The sequence below is a fragment of the Pieris brassicae genome, chromosome 9, assembly GCF_905147105.1.
Source record: "Pieris brassicae chromosome 9, ilPieBrab1.1, whole genome shotgun sequence".
In the NCBI taxonomy this organism is placed as follows: Eukaryota; Metazoa; Arthropoda; class Insecta; order Lepidoptera; family Pieridae; genus Pieris; species Pieris brassicae.
In genome coordinates, this window is record NC_059673.1 from 2628794 (window position 1) to 2651863 (window position 23070).

The 23070-nt window shown below is 32.9% G+C and overlaps 1 protein-coding gene across 8 annotated transcripts in view; it reads left to right on the forward strand.

The window, feature by feature from the left end:
* LOC123714029 (A disintegrin and metalloproteinase with thrombospondin motifs 4) overlaps positions 1-23070 on the forward strand; it is a 110289-nt gene that overhangs the window by 72870 nt on the left and 14349 nt on the right. For all 8 annotated transcript variants that reach the window (XM_045668042.1, XM_045668039.1, XM_045668038.1 and 5 more), the window contains 5 exons: positions 4490-4924; positions 13734-13829; positions 15156-15285; positions 15667-15774; positions 22096-22231. In XM_045668042.1, coding sequence (XP_045523998.1) covers positions 4490-4924; positions 13734-13829; positions 15156-15285; positions 15667-15774; positions 22096-22231 — 905 coding nt within the window. The remainder of the gene's footprint in view (positions 1-4489; positions 4925-13733; positions 13830-15155; positions 15286-15666; positions 15775-22095; positions 22232-23070) is intronic.

Genomic DNA, 23070 nt, shown 5'->3' on the forward strand with positions numbered 1-23070 from the left:
AAAAAATAAACTTTTATATCAAAGATCTTCCTACCAAGGAATTTAAAAACCGAAATATACTTTGGATAAAATTTATTATTATTTGTACGAAACATTATAATTAATATTAATTTGATAACGTTATATATTTAGTAATCTGGTGATAAAATAATATAAGAATTGACTATAATGATATTACTCATAATGTATCTAAAATCACTTTAAGAAATTTGCACGCCAAAATATTCGAACTTTAGATTACCACCATAACATTATTGTACGCTATTGCAAATAAATTATTATAAAACTAAATAATAAATAGTTCGAGCCATAGTTACGGATCAAGAATAATTGTGGTCTTTCGAAAGTTAAAATCAATTACCGAAATACCATTACACAACTTATCTTTTGAGATCATATTATTACCTTTAGTTCCATTTTACATTGCAATGAACCTTACATAATGCGAGCGAGGCTAACATCTAACATGATTTCCGTTACACGCGATTTTATTCATTATTCCATTAAGATAAATGTCAAAATCGAATGCACGTCAAATGCTATCTTGTAGTGGGAGGTAACTTCCGATTTGTAAGGAATTTCAAAGGCTGACCAGTGACTTTTTACAAGGATAAACATTTGGTGACATAAACATCTCTCTCAGTAACATAGGTGGACAGAAAAACTAGTTACATTAGCAATACAGTGGTTATTGACAAGAGATAAATGTTGAACTTAAAGATGAGCAGTTTCCTCGTTCAATGTTTTATATTAATAATAATAAAGCCCGTTTAATGACAAAAATGATAATATACAGCTTAGATCTTTTACATTTTATACATTATTTTATTTATCTAGTTAACCTATATATCCTATATCTGAGCTTAATTCAGTACTGTCGATCGCAACCCCTTCGCGAGTAACGGCCTCCATAAGCTTTTTCCAACTGACTTTGTCCATGGCTCTCTTTCTCCATTCGCTTCCTGTTGCCGCTTCTATTTCTTCTATCCACCTTTCTTTGGGGCTCCCTCTTCTCCTTTCCAATGTTTTAACAAATGGGAGTCCATGGGAGGTATCCCTTAACATAAAGTAAGTCGCCTGTTTGCCTCCATTACATACAAAAATATCTAGCCAAAACCTATACCAACAAAGATTATATAAACAGAGTATCGTATTTTATTACCAATAAGAGGATTACAACAAAACAAAAGACTAAAATACATAGACAATTTTTTTTAATTTAATATTGCAAGACTAAAATTAAATTATACAAAAAATACTTTATTTTCGATAATATAAATTATGATGACGACAATTTAGCGTAGATTAAGCTAGTCATTGCCTTCTTTTAAATAAGTTCGGCATACAATGCGCAGAGAACTGGGAGAAACTGATTGCGGTTGGCAAACGATCACGTGGCCATTCATCATCAAGTGAACCCCAAAACTTTACTGTAAAAGACAGGCGCTGAACAGAAACCAGTGAAAAAATATTGTTCGTTCCAAATGTTTCCTTGCTAAGTCACGACGTTCAGACATGAGATACCGACTCAAGTGAATTTAAATTCAAATGTCATACATCATGAATTACGATTAACGGATTTGATCTCTAAAAACGAATTGTTAGCATCAGTTAAAACTTTAATGAATTGAGATTTTTTTGTTTAACAAACGAAGTACTTGAAGTTGAGAGATTTGATTTAAATATTATTTTAATATTATATTTCAAGTTCATTATTGACTTGGTACACACTTAATAACAAAATACATTCGTGATGACTTACTGCCTGTATTACCAGCGTGAGTAAAGTTACGTATGACTGACAATCGCTCATATGCTAAATGTTTAATATATTTAATTATTATATATGTGAACATTAAAAAAAATCACGCTTCAACCTTTTTAGGTGGGCCTCAGATTTCTGTATCCGTGTCATGATAATTTGTTAATCTAATAGGCAAGTAGGTGATCAGCCTTCTGTGCTTGACGCACGCCATCGACTTTTTGGGTCTTAAAGCAAGTCTTAATGAATTCCTCACGATGTTTTCCTTCACCGTTCGGTCTAATGTTAATTGCGCACATAGAAAGAAAATCCATTGGAGCAGAGCCGGGGTTCGAACCTACGACCTCGAGGATGAGTCCTACGCTGAAGCCACTAGGCCAACACTGCTTCTAAGAACATTAGAAACCATTAACTAATAGTATTCCTGGCTTCCACGTGTCTATGCTTCATTGTTGTTTGAATTATATAACGATACTACAGTAAGAAGTAGCTTTCAATAGTAAGAATTCCACTAGCTATTCACAGCGGCTTGTTTCGTGTAAAATCTGTGTTTTATAACTATATAAATTTGAGAATTCATTCAATATTTGCTTGTTTATTTACTCATTTAATTTTAAAAATATTTCTATAGTGAATGATAACGTCATAATATGCACGAAAGTATTAAACACTTCAGTGGCTTTGTTAGATACTATGACAGCAGGTACTAAACTTAATCAGTGGTACTACAACCTTTTTGGGCCTCAGTTTTCTGTTTTTATTTCATCATCATTTGTCAATCTACAATATAATATGCAAGCAGGTGATCAGCCTCTTGTGCATGACACATGCCGTCAACTTTGATGGTGAGGCAAGCCAATTCACGATGTTTTCCTTCACCGGTCGTTCCATTGGTGCACGACCTCAGAGATTTTACCTAAAAAATATACTTTAAGGATACATTTATTATAGATTATACATAGACTCTAATACATAATAAATTACCCTTCTAATCTTGATTTATTCTTGAAAATGGATTTCACTTTTTACTCAGGTAACACTAACTACAATTGCACGAAAATAAAGGTAAACTTAACGACCTACTGGAGTCAGGTCAGCACCTGATTTCAGTAGGTCTTGTATTAAAAGAGATTTTTGGTAGTCTAGACACAGCGTGTCTTGAACTGACGTAAATCTGATATGTTTCGACCTGTTAACAAGATCTAATGAAGTTATTATAGAGTTTTTGATTGATTAATAAATAATTCAAATGTTTGATAACCTTTATCTTAGTTTGCGAATTAAGCTATCAAACAAGCTATAAAGTGTTATCTTAACAGTTTATTGGGTAATTTAATTTTGAATTAATTTTTTAATTATGGCAAGGGCTTGATTGTTTTCACGGCTTAATCATTTCATACTTCCGGTTTTTGTATAACTTTTTATTTATTGCCTTTAATTACGTATTTAGAAACGTTCGTTTGTCAAAAAATTATTTTTGACAAACGGGAGTCATTAATCGCTCATAATCTTGTTTCTGATTATCCCTCTTTAGATACGATTCTGTCAAAGTCAAAGTCAAAATCATTTATTTATTTAGGTAACATAATGTACACTTATTAACGTCAATAAATAAATACGTATTAAATGCTAAATGCTTCTAATTTTACATTTACTGTCAGTTCTCAAATCTAGGGCGTAAAACGGAGCAGAATATCTGGCAATAAACTCTGTTTTTACAACAATTTACCTACCGTGTAATAGGAAATTTTACTATCCATATATAGCAGCAACTTTCGTCAAAAGATTTTTCGTAATTGGATTTCGAGGTTATTCGTTAAAAAGTATAAATTTTCCTCGGAATAAACAGCTCTACTAACAAAACGTTCACTCTATCAAAAGATATCAACGCACAATTTAGCATAACAGAAGCCCGTATGTTATGCTATGTGTAATAATTTTCCCATATTTAGAAAACAGTCTAATTTTCTCTTTGTATCTTTGGGTCTTATTATGTTTACTCTGTGACAAAAACATGAGTACTTAAGCTTTAGTTAAAATCATCAAATCAAATTATATTTAATTAGGATATTTTCAATTAATCATATATGTAATTTTATTAATATATAAATTTAATAATTAATTATTATTTATCGCCTATAAACCAATATTTGGGTGAATGTTATTTAGGTACATGTATAGACAAATAATAATAATAAATAGACGTATTTGTTCTTATCAAATAAAACATACAAAATCTAAAACTATCCAGATACAAACATAGAAATCACATAAAAATTAATGAACGAATCTACAGAGGCATCTACGTATACTGGCATAACTTTGAGGTGTTAAAAACTAACTAGCACATGCTTATAACCTCTTAGTTAAACTCTCAAATACATTCGCGCACACACCCATACATACTTAATGTCTTATAAGACTTGTGTTTGATTAGTTGTAACACCTTCTTTTTCTGTTCTGTTTTAAACATGTACCATGTACAACTGACTAATTGTTATATATATACCCACAACACTGGGGATTATGGGGACTAGAGATCACTATTTGTCACTCACTATTTGTCATGAATTAAGTTTTTTATTATTTATCATTAAAATCCACTCCAATTATACACTAATTAATATCATTATTTACAAGATAAATTAATAAAATGCATTTATATATTAATTTATTCAATCAGATAAAATATATATAGTGTATACTAAAGTGTTTCTATCTTCACAGATACACGAGCACATGACAGCGGACGAGCTCCGAAGCCTCTTCCACGTGGAACATCAAAGCCTTGTACCATCCTATCACCTGGTCCACTTACACCACATAGCCAGGCGGTACATCCCACACCTAAACGCCCACACGTCATCTAAGAAGATCCCACACGAAAAGGCTGATATAAACGAGAAGATTTATGCCAAAGCAAGAGATGCTATCAAAGAGGAAATTGGTGATTTAAATGATACAGTGAGTGTAGAGTTTGACGCGAATTTAAGTGACAGTGATAGTGATGTGCACAACATTGAATTGGAGGCGTTCGGGAAGACGTTAAACCTAGTGTTGAGGAGGCAGGAGGGTTTGCTGAAGAAGGACGGGTTAAGGATGTGGAAGGCGCTGACGAATGAGTCACAGCCACATGGTGTGGACTATGAGGAGATGGTTACGGTGAGTTTAAAATTTTATTCAGATATATATATTACGATAGAGCGGCACAATGTTAGCCACTATGTTATACGTAAGACGGAGGTTTCGTTGGAAGTCGTTTTAATCTCGCCAAGTGCAATGAAAAATATCGACCCACTATTAGAACTATATAGTATATATGGCAAGCATAAATATGATTATATAATCATACTTAATACTTACATTACGTATCATATATAATTTTGGGTTTTAGCACAAAATTTTAGTGTGCCTCAGTACTGTGACATAACGTACTTGACTAGTATATGTCCTCCAAGTGGGGCAGAACGCATCCAGCGTATAAAACCAGCCTGATCGCTACTGGGCGGCTCTCTTAATGTCACTCCAAGTCATTCCTTTCTTCGCCTCTGCAATAATGCTTCGTTGCCAGGTCTGTTTTGAGCCTTGAGGATTTTAGTCAAACAAGGATCCCTCAGGAGTATCCAACCCATTTCCACTTTCAGCGCTTTATACACCTGTCAATTATCACCTCACCATTGCTGATAATTAGAGATTCTCTAGGGCCAGAATAACCAATAACTAATTAACGTTCTGAAAAAACAGCTGATAAACGTAGACAAAAAACATTGTAACGAAGTGTGATATAATATGCCATACAAATCTAACGAAAGACAAAAAAAAAAATCTTTCTTAAACAATTGTTAATGTCATTTTAGATACTTAATCACTATTAAATCATTAATTAAACCATAAGAAGTGACATTAATTGTTTTCACAAATGAATGGCTCTAATGAGACAACTTTCCTAATATCCATAAGGCACTGAAAAGCGAAACTTAGAAAAGCCAGAGAAATCTCCATTTTTACTCTTATTTCAATGTATTAGTAGCCATTATTGCATAAACCGTTGTGCATAGGTTTTCAATTGTTCTTAGGAATGCAAAAAATACGCTCATCATAGGAGAAAGCTTCCCACGTACATAGATTTTCTGAGAATTATATTGTGTAATTTTTGTAATACTTACCCATATATTATATAAGTAATTAGTATGTTAATGTTGGTACATAGAAGTATGTGCAACTATGCATGTTCAGCTAAAAATATTTAATTGTTTTTTTTGTTGATACAATTATGTTTTTGTTATTTTTCGGTGTAAACTGGTACAAATTAATAATGTAAAATGTCCTCGACAACTATTTATTATTATTTAATGAGGATTAGAGGAATCAGCTCACTTTATAAATAGTGCAACATGTTGGACTCACCTCATATATGGAACATCTGTTCCTAGAGGTTTTAGTCGTTCCAAAACTCGGACATTTCTAGCTTAAGTATTTTACGCTCAACTAAACAAAATGGCTGATATGTATAATCTGCTGCCCGAACAATCTTGACATTCTTCTGATCATCTGATTATTGGATGGGCTTTCTGTTATCGCTTAGAATCCTTTGCTATATTTTATAATATTTGGCTTGTTAGTGTATCGCTCATTGTATGTAATAATTTCATTATAAACATTATGTTTCTGCACCTATACAAGGCTACACGTTGGTTAAAGTTCATATATTTCATTTCTCTTGCTTTGTTTATTAAGTTAACGATTATCTAGTTGATTAAAGGGCCTGGGACTAGTGCTAGACAGGCTACTACTAATTTGTTTTAAAATAAGTGTTGTTTGATGATTTGCTATTTTAAAAGAGTACCGAGAGTTATTTACACCACTTTTTCTCTCACCCTCTGTCTTCTTTGCCGATGAGTAAGGATGTGACAGTATGGATGTCTACCTATTCAAATTAATTGATGTGGAATAAGTGATACCTGTATCTTATGTTCCATAATAAACATATTTTATTTTATTTTCTTTCAATCGACTAAATCGTCATAAGTGCTTGTTTGATTAATTAACTTATTACGAATCGATTAGCAGCTAAGCAACCATCAATCATGACACTATAATAAATTGTACATAATTTATGCTACTTGTGTAGTTAAATAGTCCTTTCGGCCTTGCGACATCAAACACGCCCTGTTCGGACATTTCAGGCATTTGTGACTCATATTTCAACAAGTTCGTTGTGACCCAAAGCAGTGTTGGTCTAGTGGCGTATATCAACCTTCGAGGTCGTGCCTTGGAATCACGTGCAGTCAGTATGAACTCACGCTCGCTCTTACGTTGAAGAAAAATATCGTAAGAATGGTATGCCTTACGTATAAATCGCTAGTATGATGATACAGAAGCCTGATGAGAAATGTTTGTTAAAAAACACATACATAAATCGAAGTACAAAACTTAGAGGCTACAGCCACTGGGTTTTTATTACACTGCCATTGTCAAGGATACTAAAGGGAATGTTTAGGTGGTGTGGCTATGTAGAACCGTGGCTGGTGAGGTCGAGTGTGGGCCTTGTCATCCATACCTGGACCAAGCATGATCAAATGTGTAAATGTGTACAAACACACGTAAGAAGTGAAAAAAAAATGATCTACTGTATGCAACATTACAGAAATTGCATTTTAAATTAAATAAAGTTTAACAAAAGGCTTTTATTGTCATATACATGAATACAAATAATACAATTATTTCATTATACCTTATTACTGCTAAGATTATTACAGAATTTCAATAATTGTAATAGAATTATTACTATCATTGTTAATGGCTTTGAATCTCTTCGAATCAACCGAAGGGACAAGAAAAAGATGACGCGTAACGTAAAAATGTGACGGTGATTTTTTCCCAACGTCGATATAGAAGTTTCACTTCAATAAGAGAACCCCATAATTAGTTATTTATAAACTCTTCTTCGGTTGCAGTCTTCATTTCAGAAGGTCATATTAGTGGCGCCGTACAACTTCCTCCACACTCCACTTGAACAAGCCTCTGCGCCTGGATGATGGTAAGACCTGTAACGGTCTTTAATTGATCGGTCTAGCGAGTAGGGGATCAGCCCCGAGGTCTTCCAGCCACGATGATTTCTCTAAACTTTTTGGATCTTTGCGTGGTAATAACTAAATACAATCAATTTGTGACAAATATACTTGTTACAGGAGTATTACACTATCGAAATTAACTTACCTTTAGTAACTTATTTGTATCAGGCACAGGTATTGTTCTGGTGAATAATGTTCGAGTTCATATCTTCTTAATTAAAACTCTAGACTATATGAAGTTGTCTGGTAATTCCATAATCTTTTTTTATATACGAGGTGGAAAAACATTTGCGCATCCCCTGTCCCCAAAAGTTGCAGGGGTATGTGGGATCCAGAATCTCTGCTAATCAGAGACTGGGTGAACAATACCCACTAAACACACTCGAGTAGGGCTCGCTCGCTTCGCGTTTTACCGGGACCTCGACGATATGTTACACTCAAAAACCTCCGGTGCAGGACAGACTACATAGGAGGTAAAAGATTGTCATTTACGTCCTATTTACTCCCCGTCTTCTAACCCTAGGATTCGTCCTCAAGCGCTTCCTCTCTCGTTCTGCTGTCTCCTTCTGTAGCATTACTACTAATTACAAGGCAAATCAAGGTTATTAGCCACCACAGAATGCCATGGTATTGGTAGACATTATTTTTAAAATGATCTTATAAGGTGAGGTGACCATGCAACCCATAAACGTTAAATTATGTTATTATAAGTAAAACAATTATATAATGGCAAGTATTTGTAATGTTTGATTGACGTGAACATATGTAAAATTGTAGATCATTTCCCTATGCAAATGTAATGAAATGAATCCATTGTATTCGTTCGGAAATGATTTTATAATTCTTACGTAATTGTTTCCTGTATTACAAAATATGGAGAAAAGGTTTTTTTTTCAATTTGTGAAAAAATTAGGTTCATCGCATATTGGTTATTTTGTATCCAAGGTCGATTGTATCAAAATTGATTGGCTTTATTCCAGGGGAAAAAAATCTTGGTTCGATTGGTTCGACTACAGACTAGGTAATAATATAAAAAAATTGAATAATAGACGAAGCCAGAGAAATACTAGTACCAGTTAGACAAAACATTTTATCACATTATACACAATTGAATTAATAATGAATATCTTAAAAACAAAATAAAAAAGTGTGTGCGTACAAAGTATACATGTCAGAAGTGAAACTCCTTTGTAAATTCATAACCTTTTTAGTTTAGTTTGTTTTTTTTATTCCTATTTAGTTTTGTCTTAATAACTGTGTATAACATGTATTTTTGCACTTCTTGCCTATCTTTTATAATTATACTTTTTTTCTTTACTCACAGTGGTTGCCTGGAAGAGATCGCTTGAAAGCGATAAGGCCGCCAGCTGCCCTCTATTTGATTTAATTATGTTCATTTTTTTTATATTGTAATGTAACGAAGTGATAATAAATAAATAAATTAGTTATTACTAAGGTAAAAGACCCAAAAGACGATCATGCACCAGTATATGATCACTCCATGTATTTGTATATCTATATTCACACTATTTACACACTGTATACGTGCTAATGATAATATAAATAAGTAAAAATCTGCGTTTACTGTATAAGACATTATGCAACAGAACTGCCATCTATAGTTCTAATATGTAACTACTAAACATCAACCAATCGCGTGTATTTTTTCTCGATCTCCCTTTCTCACTCACTCTCTCAATAGCTCTCTTCCTTTTCTGCGTCAAAAACGCTACACATCTTCGTGACGATTCTTACCCTCATGCGCCTAAAGAGGTTTCACTTCAAAAAGAGGCACTCTGTGATCACAGATATTACTCTTTTCGTATCATATCATCTGTAGCATAGACCGTGAAGTATAGACCTTTTGTTAAGTCAGATTTTCTTCGTTAACGCGTAACTCCGAGGATATAGTAAATGTATATCATTGGAGTTACGCCCCGACAACCAGACACTGTCTTTAGCATATGAATTAGCAGTACGTAGTATTATCAATGCACCATACCATTAAAGTATCAAACATTTTCAATGCACCGTACTAGCGTAAAGCGAGATATTGATAACCCGAAAGTTAAGGATAGTGAACTAGACTTTGTTGACAAAACTGATTCTAGGTATAACAATTGGCAGTAAACTCTGCAGCATAAGCAGTGAAGAAAATCCGACAGTTTACTGATAAGAGCACGGATAAAATTGTGTATCATAGCTACTTCCACCGGGTTATGTCGTACGGTATTAAGAATTTAACTTCTTTTATGACGTTCATATTTGTACATGTTTACCTATATGAATAAAGTTATTTTATTTTAGTTATATTATAGCTTTAATGTCTAAATTAATATATAAACAGGAAGTTACATGAATATTGTCTATAATAATTGCCAATAATGATTATAATGTAAATAATATAATTGTAGGATTTTCCTCTGTACTGTGAATGAACATTAAATTATATTTTACTAGCTAGTGCCCGAGACTTCCTCTGCGCAGGATTAGTATAAATAAAATAAATCAGTATCTGTTTCATGATCATTTTTTTAATCTAAAAGGCAAGTAGGTGATCATCCTTCTGTGACTGACACACGCCGTCGTGTTTTAGGTCTAAGACAAGCCCCATGATGTTTTCCTTAACCCTTCGAGCGAATGTTGAATGCTCACATAGAAAGAAAATCCATTGGTGCACAGCCGGGCATCGAAACTACGACCTCAGGGATGAGAGTCGCACGCTGAAGCCACTAGGCCAACACTGCTCTAATCTAATATAAAAATACTTTACGTTATTAACAGATATAATTGTCAACATTGAAAACCGAATGTATTTGGATTGCTAATCGTAAAAGTATTTCCCATTACCTTAGTGTATTTAAACCCTATTTAGAAATTGATTTTAACTTCTAAGTGCAGAATTAATATTACTTACTTGATGGCATTTCTCAGACATTGATATACTTGCGTACATCATACATACGATTTACGGTGTTACGGTTTTTAATAGAAAAATTCCACACTGCGTGACTCACTGATAATAGATGTTTGATAAACAAATTCGTGACATGATTATCTGTGGACAATGCCTGGGGATTATACACAACAGAATTTAGTTTAAAAAAATACTTATCATAATCCTTCTTAAGGATTGGTTAAAAAAATAGTTTTTATTTTAAATTAATGTTTAGCTAGTTCGTACATCGGAGATGTGTCGTCTCGAAAGTAAACATAGAGCCGATGCTTAACACCAAGAACTGACAGTTTCATAATAGGAGGGTGAGGCGGAAAATAAAATTCCATCCGTTTTACCTCAAACCACTACCACTAGTTTGTGGAACCAGCTGCTCTTACATAAGGACTTAGCGTCCTTCAAAATTCACCAATTCTTAAAAAGCCGGCAATTTTGGCATTGACAGTATCACTTAACATCAGCTGATCCTTCTGCCCGTTTACGTTGCGCCACTGTTCTATCAAAAAGACGTCCTGTGCTTGAATATAAAATATTCAACCTTAAAAAAATAAATCTCACTAATATAATTTACTTGTACACAAAAATCATGAAATCGTTTTAGGTGTTATATTAGAAACGCACAGAAGATTTATGTATGTAAAGATAGCCCAACAATAAATAAAAAGCGTATTTAATATATAGTTATAGTAATATAAAGAATTTATTCCAAGCCCTTGTTGGACTTTTTCACAACTATTGTATAGATATATGACATGAAAATAACTCAAATATTTTCACCCATAACAACAGATAAATTGTATTTTCGCAATGTCCAATTCGAGCCAGGCTCCGTCACCAAATCCGCATTCCAGAGTTCAAACTCTATGTTCTAAGATATCTACTACTATCTATACTTTATGACCGAACACAGAGTAAAGACATTGATAAATACAAAGTGCTATAAAATTATTAATAAGCTAATTATTCAAAAACAGCTTGACATAGTTTATGCAATAATAAATGAAGTGTTGCAGTGGCAAGATTTTTTGCGATCTTCAACAACGATAAAAGATAAAAACACAATGAATCAACAATCTTTCTCTGGAGTAAGACAGTATAAGCGAAATGCATGTTAATTTATATCATAAGCCGCTTTGGAGATATATTGTGGCCATCCAGATGGGCTAGGGTTATCTCAAAGCAAGAGTTTATAAGATCCCTTTGTAGCTTTGAGCAGTTGAAACCTAAAATAACGACGGAAGTGAGAGCCATATCAGTTGACATTGAGTTGAGTCCGCTTTGAAAAGAGCATGCACCGTGATGGTTGATCTTGGCAGTGTAATAATTTGTACATAAAATCCGCACTAATACATTATAAATTACTGCAATTATAATATAACAAATACAATAATAATATTTAAAGTATAAAATTGGCGCTGAGACACTCTTTATAATATTTAAGGATTTCATTGACGTCTACAAAATCACGAGTATCACGAAGAAGAAAGAGCAGAAAACTAGCAAAAGAACTCAAGCGTGAGTAAATATTATAGAATTAAAAAGTATCATGGCCCAACCATGCATTGACACAACGGGTTACTAAGAGTGAAATGTTTGACAAAATGATATTGACTAACAAAAGTCATAATGATAAGTGGAGTATCTATTTATAATAATAATAATTGTTTTCCGCATAATATATGGGTAGCTTTTGGTTACCATGGTAACGTTATTTGACTTCAACAAATCAAAGATGGCGTAATAATTTGACACGTGTTTTAAATTAATAAAAACATCACCATTACCATAGTTACGATGTTTTCAGCTAAGCTACTTATTAACAAATTAAATCCTGTGGTTCACACTCATTACATGTATTTTCTAACCGCATATACACAGTTTGAAATCTTAGTTAATGGCTGGTTTTAACTCACGATGTTGTCATTCCCACGGTATGAACGAGAAAGGTATGTTCACGCCCAAAAATGAAACAATACCTAGGACTTGGTTAATTGTTGACTTACTTTCTCAGTTGGGAACACAGTAGGAAATAGAGGACAAAAAATTACCATTACAGCAGCATGAAATTACGTAAAAAATTTATCAAATAAAATTTCCTAAGAGATGTAGAGGTCCCAAAGTAATTTTGAACAACTTAATGAATAAAATATTAACATTGATTCGAGAACTGGCAGTAAATTTGTATTTAAATATTTAAAGTAACATGAATAAATTATATTTTGAATTTGCGTTGCTTATATAACATTTGGTTTACGTCTTTTTACAATGAAATTAAATTAAAATACGAAAGTATATTATAATTTTGAGATTTGAAAAGAAAATTCTTATTATTATTAATAATTCGATTACCATAGTCATCACAATACCCTCCATATGTAAAAACATATTTTACCATATTGACAATCCGTTCAGTTATTCATAATGCAGGCAAATAACTATGCACTTCACGTCATTGAGAAAACAATTTTCTACATCGTATGCAGTTGTATTTTCAAATGTAACAACTGAATATCTACGAACAATACAACCTTTCCAGTTTCCGACAATTGTTTGAGGCTTTCAACTTTTAAATCTTCGTATAGTTTTAATAGGGCTTTTAAAACCTTAGAATCTAAATTTAAATAAATAATTATAGAGTATTAAGAGTAAAACTATTAGACGGTTTTTGTCGTACTTAGTTTAGCTAATTTAATATTATAATTATTATTAATAATTTAGTAAATTTAAGAAATGTAAATAAATCAAATGTTTTAAAATAAGCGTTGTTTGTTTATTATTTATTATTTGCTATTTTAAAAGAGTACCGAGAGCTTTTTACGCCTGCTTTTTCTCTCGGCCTACATCCTCTGTCTTCTTTGTCGATGAGTAGGGATGTCTACCTATTCAAATTTAATGACATGGAATGATAACATAAATAATAAACATATCTCATTTTTTTTAGGAAGGCGAAGAAGACCTGGGTGAATTGTATCATGATGATGAGAACGGAGCGGCTTTGTTGATCAGAAGACACCCGAAGCATGGAAAACTCGTTGTGGTAAGTTGAATTATAATGTAAAATCATTAAAACAATGCTATCTTGACCGCACGGCTATGCGTTTATCAAAATATTTGGAAAATGAATATAGATTGCCTTATGCTCAGGGATGACTTCAAAAGAAAAATCTAATTGTCACTAAAACACTTTAGTGTATTACACCTCGATTCATCGTTAATTCGTTTTGTTTTCACAACTATTTTTCTTAGTTAGTTTCTCGAAACAGAGCTACAAACTTAGTTGTAATATTATCATTGATTATATGGTAAACGATATGAAATTAATCGCAGACAATGTCATCAAATGGAGCAAAGCCTCGTAAAGCTCGTGCGACATACCATCACAAACTACATAACAAATTTACTAATAAGGATTTTAAAATGTTTATGTTTAATGCACGTGTCAATGTCAAGTTGGGAATGTCATTCGCGATACGCGGGATTACCTAGACATGACTAGAATCACAAACGTAATATGGAAATCCTTTTACAATAAAACAGTCCACTTGTTTATGATCTCTATGTGATAATATGTTTTATATTATTTACTTAATAAAAGATTAAGAACGTTAACTTTTATCAACCTACTGGAGGAGAGAGGAACTGTTTTAACCAAAATTATTATAATAAATCAAATGTTTGAATGTGTGTGTAAGTTCAGTGTTTAGCTAAAACTTAAAGAGTTGTCCAAATATAATAAAATAATATGTAACGGATATAACTTTGAACTTATTTTATTATTTACTAACGCCTACGCACGTAATTTAAAAAGTTTTAAAGCAAAGAGGTATTATTTGTACTGTAGACAAGCCACAGATAATATTTAATTTCCGTTGCTAAACGTTGTTCGTGGTCATATGATACACAATGGCCAAGTAATATTTTCCCGGCATTGTGGTGTGTTTCGCAACCGTCCTTAATCCACTTGCGGGCCATTGTTTTATGTTGTATGGATATTGTATGATGCAGATCATATACGTGACTTCATTTAATTTATTACTTATGGTATAGAACAGTTAGCATAATAGTTTAGCGAACGATTTTCAATGTACAACCCAAAACCGTGGGGTAACTGGCATCTTTTTCATCCAAAAGAACACAAAAATTACGAAGTTATTCTCGAACATTCATAAAAAAATATACGGTCAAAATACGTCTGCTTAATGCCTTATTGGTTTACGGAATGTCACACGATAGTTAGCCATAGAACTTTATTTCGCTAAGAGAAGAAATTTTAAAGATACAAATTATTATGGTTTCGCCTACAAACAAACCTAGTATTATATCTTTAGTTTTAAGATAAACACCTTAAACACTGATTTTGCAGGAAGGCTCCATCGGTCATGACTTGGTGATCAGGCCTATCCCTGATTCTATAACCGCACCTGACGACGAAATGTTCCTGGACCCGAGTAGCATGGCTGACATGGTTTCCATTGACACAGGATTGCCCTTGGGTATTAGGCTTTTTTATTTCAATCCACAATGTGAACATTCAATTCTTTACCTAATATTTTTTTTAAATAATCTGTGTAACTAAAGAAAAAATACTAAACTTATTCCTTCATAATCTTTATTAAAATATTTTCTATGGAAATCAACACGAATGGTAATGTAGTCATGATTTGTTAAACAGTTTAATAATTTTATTGAAAGATAAAAATGTAGTTTTGTCTTTGGTTAACATAGCTTTTACACATTGAAAGAAAACAATTTTTTAACCGGATTAAAGCTATAATTATTTATATTATTACATAATTTAAAATTATGCTTATGTAAAATAATTATAAGTTTATTGTTTTCTTTCAAGATAAAAATATAATTTTATTTGTGTATAGTTAAGAGAAATAAGGGCGCTCAAGAAGAATTGCAAAAGAAGCTTCAAGGGGCTCATCATGTCATCATCAAGCGAGATCCTGAGACAGGAGACCACGAAAGTGACTATGGTGAGTTATACGCGCCTAATTCTTTTAATTTATTAAAAGTTAATTAATTAGACGCCTAAAGTATTGATCACACTAAATCCTTTGAAAAGAAAGCATTTTCTATTGACTAACAGTAGTGTTATTTCGTCTGAGTTTAATCATCAAACGTCGAGGAAGAATACGGAATTCCAACTGTATCACCTCGTCGTCGTTTGTTCCACAACACAGCGTAAGGCAGTTGAAGTATTTCCGAACGAAATCGACTTAAAGTTCTTCATGACAAGAGCGTACCAATTCCTAAAGGACTGACAACGCCTGCAAGCCTTCTGGCATAGAGGATACATGGGCTCACGCCTCGTGCCTGTTTGCCCCATGTTTTATAGAAAAAATACCCAAACTATCGACTACATATTATGGTTAGCTTAAGAACAACGTTTACTTAAAAATATGCTACAGATACCGGCAAATATCTTGAACAAATGTCTTTGAATGCAGAAGCGATTTTGAGTTATCACTGGGTGGGGAGGGCCGTTCCGTGGTGCATGATTGGAAAACAGTTAACGTTTGTGTCCCGCGCTGTGTACGATGCGGAAACATTCCCGCACTCCCTTGTTTAATGCTCACAAAGTTTGCCGGTATCTGTAATTAACTTTAATTGTTTAAAAAATATCAGTGGCGCAACCTTTTTTGGTCTGGGCCTCAGATTTATGTATTGTACTGTCACACGCCGTCGATTTTTGGGTCTAAGACTTGACGATTTCCTTGCAATGTTCAGCGAATGTTAAATATGCACACAAAATCCATTGGTGGACCGCTGGGGATCGAACCGTCGGCCGTACGCTGAAGCTACTAGGCCAATACTACTATAGCTTAAATTGTTAGCCGTTTCTTAACACACATTTGTGTATTATGTAGTCTGTGTGGGCCTGGGTATCCGGAAGCTGTATCCAGGATGCTCCCTTCCCTCGCTGAAAGAATATGCGCTGGTTCGGATGTCGCGTGTCAGTATAATAAGAAAAGGAATCCAATAATCGATAAGACTAAAACTAGCACTTACCATCAACTGTAGCGTATCTTACTAAAACACTGGATCCTTCAATGATGAATCAATAAAAAAGTCATTTACTTATTTTATACGATATGCGGTATATATTTAGTGCGCACGTGACAGCGGTTAATATTTAACTCATCCTTCTTTGATTGACACCGATTTAGCGCGAACATAGTCTATATAGTCTAGGTCACTAAGATTAAGCATAAAAGCGAACCTAAAACCCGTCGCTTACAAAAACAGACGTCACCTTGCAATTATTAAAAAAAGTTTTATTGCTATTAAAAAATACAGGCTATTTGCTAATGACTTTAAAATTTATCTGTACCAGTTTTCTAAGTGAAATTAAATTGTCATTAACAAAATTTTAAACCAGTTAATTAATGGAATATTAAAATATCCATTCCTAATTACCGGAGCATAGATAATAAAAACTAATGAACACACGTGTTTCAGTGCCATCTAGTGGTCACGTGTATTATTGCGGGTGATATTTAGGGTCCATTTTGTTTTATCATACCTGTCATATGTACCGGTGAAGGACACGAATTTAAACAGATTTATACAACGTGTTTTAAAGATTTGTCCGTGTCCACTTTTTCCGTGTTAATATTGGTAATTTATTGACATGTTATTGTCACTGAGAAGTTATTGACTTTACTGAGCAACATTATTAGTAAGACATTGTCCTATGTTTGATATCTTCAATATTCATCAATACTTAACAAAATGGTGAATTATTTCATCACGATAACAATTTCACATGTTTGGGTCTAATAAAAAATTTGTGGGAATGAGGCTGATCTATAATTAATCAAAATTAGGTAAAAGTACGTAAATCTTCACGTCAAATACTAGTTATTTTTCACTCTTTTTCTAGTATTACAGTTAACTATAGAAACAGAACTGATTATAGAAAAAATATTGTGTATAATAAACCTAGATTAATATAAACAAATATAATCACACATTTACAATTGGTAATAATATAACCAGCTCTTCTGAACAAATAGGTATTCATATAAAAACGGCTTAAAATTTGTCTTAGTCATTGTGGTTGACATTCGAACGCCTATCTTACGTCTAAAAAATATTATAAATTTATAAAAAAGTTATTTACTAAAAAGGTTTTTTGACATTGATTTATCACCTCAACTCGATTTCCTAAATACCAACACGTATTAATTAGATTTTCTGTTAATTGATTTAATAACACGATTAAATCTCATTAGCATGTGTTAGCTAGATTTTGTAAAGCGATAGACCATTTTAATTTTTTATTAGTTATTTATTACATAAGTGGATACTTCAGTACAATAAGAAAATTTAAAATTATTAAACGTGAGATACCTCATTCAGGTATCCTGGAGCTATACTAGAACATTGTAGAGATGTAGGGTCACTCTGCAAGGAGAATGTTTAGATGAGTTGTTCGGATTAATACCTGCAGCTGAGTTTTATCATCGGTCATTCCACATCTGAGCGTTATTTAAGTCAGTTTTTGTCGGGCACCACCACTGTATGGAACCAGCTGCCTACTGGATAATTTCCGAACCAATTTGACTTAGGGTCTATCGAGAAAAGAGCGTACAAATTCTTAAAAGGCTGGCAACGCACTCCCAAGCTCTCTGTTATTGAGGGCGTCCATGGGCATCATTTAACATCAGGTGAGCCTACTGCCCGTTTGCCCCCTGTTCTATTAAAAAAAAACAAGAAAAATATTTAAAGATACACTGCCACAGGGTTGGTCCCTTTTTCACTTTTTAATTATTATTATGAGTTAGGTTACACATATTGTAAATACTGTACATATACAGGATGTCCCAAAAGTCGACGTCAAGTCGAAATTTTCTCATAGGTAATGCCACTCCAATTATCAGAAAAATAAATAAATATTTAAACCACGCTGTGGTTATTAGGAACGCTTTGGGTACACTAGAATCGTTTTTCGTAATTCCAGAGAAATTTTTAAAAACAGACTTTGTTTAACATAAGTTTTTTATGGCCGATCTAAGAAATAATGAAGTAAGTGTTATACCACGTTAGAATCCTTATTAAATGCGCAAACTTGTAAAGCTGCTGGCCAAACTGGAGTAGTACATTTTTTTTTCAGGATGATCAGTTGAACTAGTGCGAAAAATTAATTTTAAAAAATTTGTACGGTATAAAATGACATTTTCCTACAAGTTGGAGTGATCGGCACTGGGTTTAGGATCATAGGTTACATAAAGCACTATTCGGGATGACGTAAGAGAAAAAAAATTCGCAAAAAGTAAATATATGTAACAACAGGAATGAAAAAACTGTCACATGGTGTAAATTTTCTGGAATAAAAGGAAAATTTCTATAACTTCAAAAATACATGACTTAATTTTTTTATAACTGGTGTGGCATTACCTATGAGAAAATTTCGACTTGACGTCGACTTTTGGGACACCCCGTATAAGAACAAAATACTTCAGTTCTTTCATAGACGTTTATAAAATCGATAGCTAAGGGCATCTTTATAGGGCGTCCTTAGCAAAGAATAATAATACAAATATAAAAGTGTAAGCATCTCAAGCTCTTTAACTAAAATAGTTATTTAGCCAACTAGCTTAATTAGCCGTTCAATTAACAGCCTAGCTTAACTTAACAGCGCTGTTGAACTAGCAGCCTGAAAGATATTCAGCCAGTTCATCAAACAGCTGGCTGACTTGGACCGAGACTTTTATATTGGACAAATTTGACGTTTATTGTAAGCACGTTTGAATATGGCAACAAAACTTGTTTTCGCGGTTGATAATTACTTGCAAATGGTGGTCTTGTATTTTCCAGTTTTAATTAATTTTATATATAGTCGCCCATATGTCTGCGATGACGAACATTGAAATTGGGACCCAAAGATGTCTTATCCAATTTAATTGATTCAGATTGAACGAATGGATATTTGGTGGTACGACGTTATAGTGATTTTATGAGTTAAAATACGTCAGATTCTTCTACTATAGAATATGTATACGTTTTAAATACTGTTTAAGTAACTTTCTATAATCTAATATTGTCCTGTAACAATGTAAAGTACATGTTACGTCACTCGATCTAACGACGAAATTCGTTGTCTTTGTTGGTTTTGCTTGTATTCCATAGATAATGGAATCCATAAACGTACAGAATTTGATACATTCCTGTAACTGTTTTTAACATGGGATTATTCTGATGTTGATATTATTATTTGGTTTACTCTTCTCCGTCGAACGTTGAGCGAACGTATTACAATAGTTGACCGGTTAGAAGAGGTCATAAGGTTGTCGACATTACGTCATCATCATTATACATTCACCAGACACGACATAAACTTGATAATCCATAATTATAGAAGTCTGGGAAAACCGCCTAATTTAATTAATTCAAAATTAAAATCCTTTCATTGTACGATATTTTTCGCCTATTGCTTTAAATAATAATGCGTCATCATTATGGCTAAGACACCCGGATTCGATTCCAACAGAAATATTTTTAAAGGCATTGAATTTGGAAAAATGTATATCCTGTGTGGATACAATTTGAACACAGAAGACACAAATAATTTTTCGCCAACTGGTAAAAAGTCAAAGCTCAAACTTCTCATAAAAATCATAAATTATAAATATCCCAAATATACACATGATTAACGACCCTACTGAACTAAATGGAAACAATAAGTGGTCGAAGTTGGAGGCAAGAAGAAGAAATAGAATGTGATGGTGAAATATACACGCAGAGGCTAAGGCCCCCAAGGGACCAGCCATTAATGGTGATGATTTTGAATACTTAAAAACATCTGCGCATCTAAACTGACATTCGTCAGGCACAGAGTATAACTCTTCGATATATAGACTATATATCGAAGAGTTATAGTCTGTGCCTCTCTCTCTTCGATATATTATAAGACTTTTCATACGAATATTTTAAGCAGACGTCATTGCATATTTGTCTTATAGGGAATAATAAATTGTGTAACAAGATATTACAAAGAAGGATATTCTCCTCTGCCACGTGACATTCCCGTGAACTTTCCAATTGCCTATTTATAATTCATATATTCATTTTGTTGAACATAATTTTATGATGATTAGATTTTTACAAATATTTTATCGGTGATAATTTGTAAAAAGCCGTTCACCTTGACGCTTGTCAACGTTTATGATAAAATAACGATTATTTGGTTTAATCCAGATATCTTCATATATGTTATTTAATATGAAAATGCAAAAGTGCTTAATTTATTCGAGGTTTTCATGTTGACTTAAAATCGTTCGCCTGGACTGACGTAATATACTGTGTACCCAGGAAACGACGTTTGTTTATGGAAATAGTTTTAACTTTATGCTAGTTTCAAGGAAAAGGTAGGGAAACTACACACTAAAAAGTAAAGACAGAAAAGGAAACAAAGGAATAAGCTAGTTAAAAAGAAAATACGGACATATGCAATCATAATATTATTATTGATTAAGAAAGAAGATAATACATTATAATACAATAAACGTTAAACCAAAAGGCAGGAAATTTTAGTCGGAAACGGAATGTGTAGTAATTGTGAGGAATTCAGAATTCGGTCATATTGGGAAACAAGAAAGGAAAATATGGTCGAGGTCACCAATATCTTTTCCACGCTTACAATTGTTACTATCAATGCTAAAAAGCCTAGGTAAATGATGAGGTGTACATGCACGTCCTAAACGCATTCTGGGAAAGAGTGTTAATATATACATCCAACATAAAACCTTATTACTATTTTTAATCTATGGAACGCTTTATACATACATAATCTGTGAGTTTAACACCTGTTATTCTTATATTTCTAACCACAGACCCTTGTATTTTTACAATAAAACGAATATAAAACAGGTTTACTAAAGCACGAATACATAAATAATACTTTGCTGCTAGCGCCATTCGTAAATGCCAAATTATCAATAATACGAAAAAAACTAAATAACATCGCTTCGAGCTAAAGAATATAATTAATATGTTTCGAGATTATTGCCAACTGAGAAAATTATAAAAGTGTGTCGTTCATGACAAATTTAGTCTATTTTGGTTATAAAGTAATGAAAGATTTTTGTTAAGAAGTTTCCTACGAAGTTATATAGATTTTACAAGCTGAACTAGTTGTGCATACATGTGAGCTTTTTATATGTAGGTATTTTTTCGGGAACACAATTTTGATACAACTTAATACGCTTAATGCTTACAACAAGTTATAATGCTGTCTAACCGTACAGTAATTAAATATAGATAGAGCAGATTTAAAAGATTCTTTGTTACAGCTTTCATGGAGCCAGATCACCTCAGCAAAAGGTTTAGGCGGCGACGCTCCACAGACTCTCACAGCCGGCGGAAACGGGAAGCGCCTTACGTCATCTACCCGGAAATACTCGTTATTGTTGACTATGACGGATACAGGTATTTTACTAAAAATAATTTATGGTTTTGTTGAGATTTATTACACGTGTCTCTTGTTAATTTTTTAACTTTGAAGTTGTTTGTAAGCTATTTTGAGCTACAACATGTTAGATAGCGTCGCTTGACTGTGATTGATATAGAAACAACACTTTTGACCAGTCATAAGTTTAGTATATTTTTTAATATGTTTTTTATAATTAGAATTATAGAAAAGACAAGCTTGCTGTACTCTATACGTAGATAATTCCTTGATTTTTTTTAAATTTCTAATTCTAGCTTAAATAAAAAATATTATGATTGTCAAATGAATTTGATGGGACTTTTTATGGCCTTCGATTTCCAATAACCATTAATTATTGTAATGTACACTTTAATGTACCAATATTTAAACAAAACTTGATTTGCAAATATCAAATTTCACGTTACGTGTATGAAAAGGATAATTTATACAGATGTATAATTCTAAAATTATTACGAAATGGTTAAAGCGAAGTTTTTGACCTCATTTGAATTTAGAACATAGGTATTAAATGTCATAACATTATGTTGTTGCCAAGGGTTAATTCTTTATTCATATATTGAATTTACGAAGAATTGAGGAATGCCGGACTTTATAAAGATTCATTCGGGAGTTCCTGAATGTAGATGTTTTGCAAGTTTGGAAAATTTTAGTCTTTAGTTGACCCCTGGTCAAAAGTCAACATGGCCGTCAAAACAAAACTCATTGTTAAATATTCAAAACTTTCTGCCTTCGTCACTTCAATCATTTATTATTCCTCGATCCTTGGTAAAAAATTGTTTCGGCTAATAGATGAAAAGAAAATTTCGCGTCCAAGAAA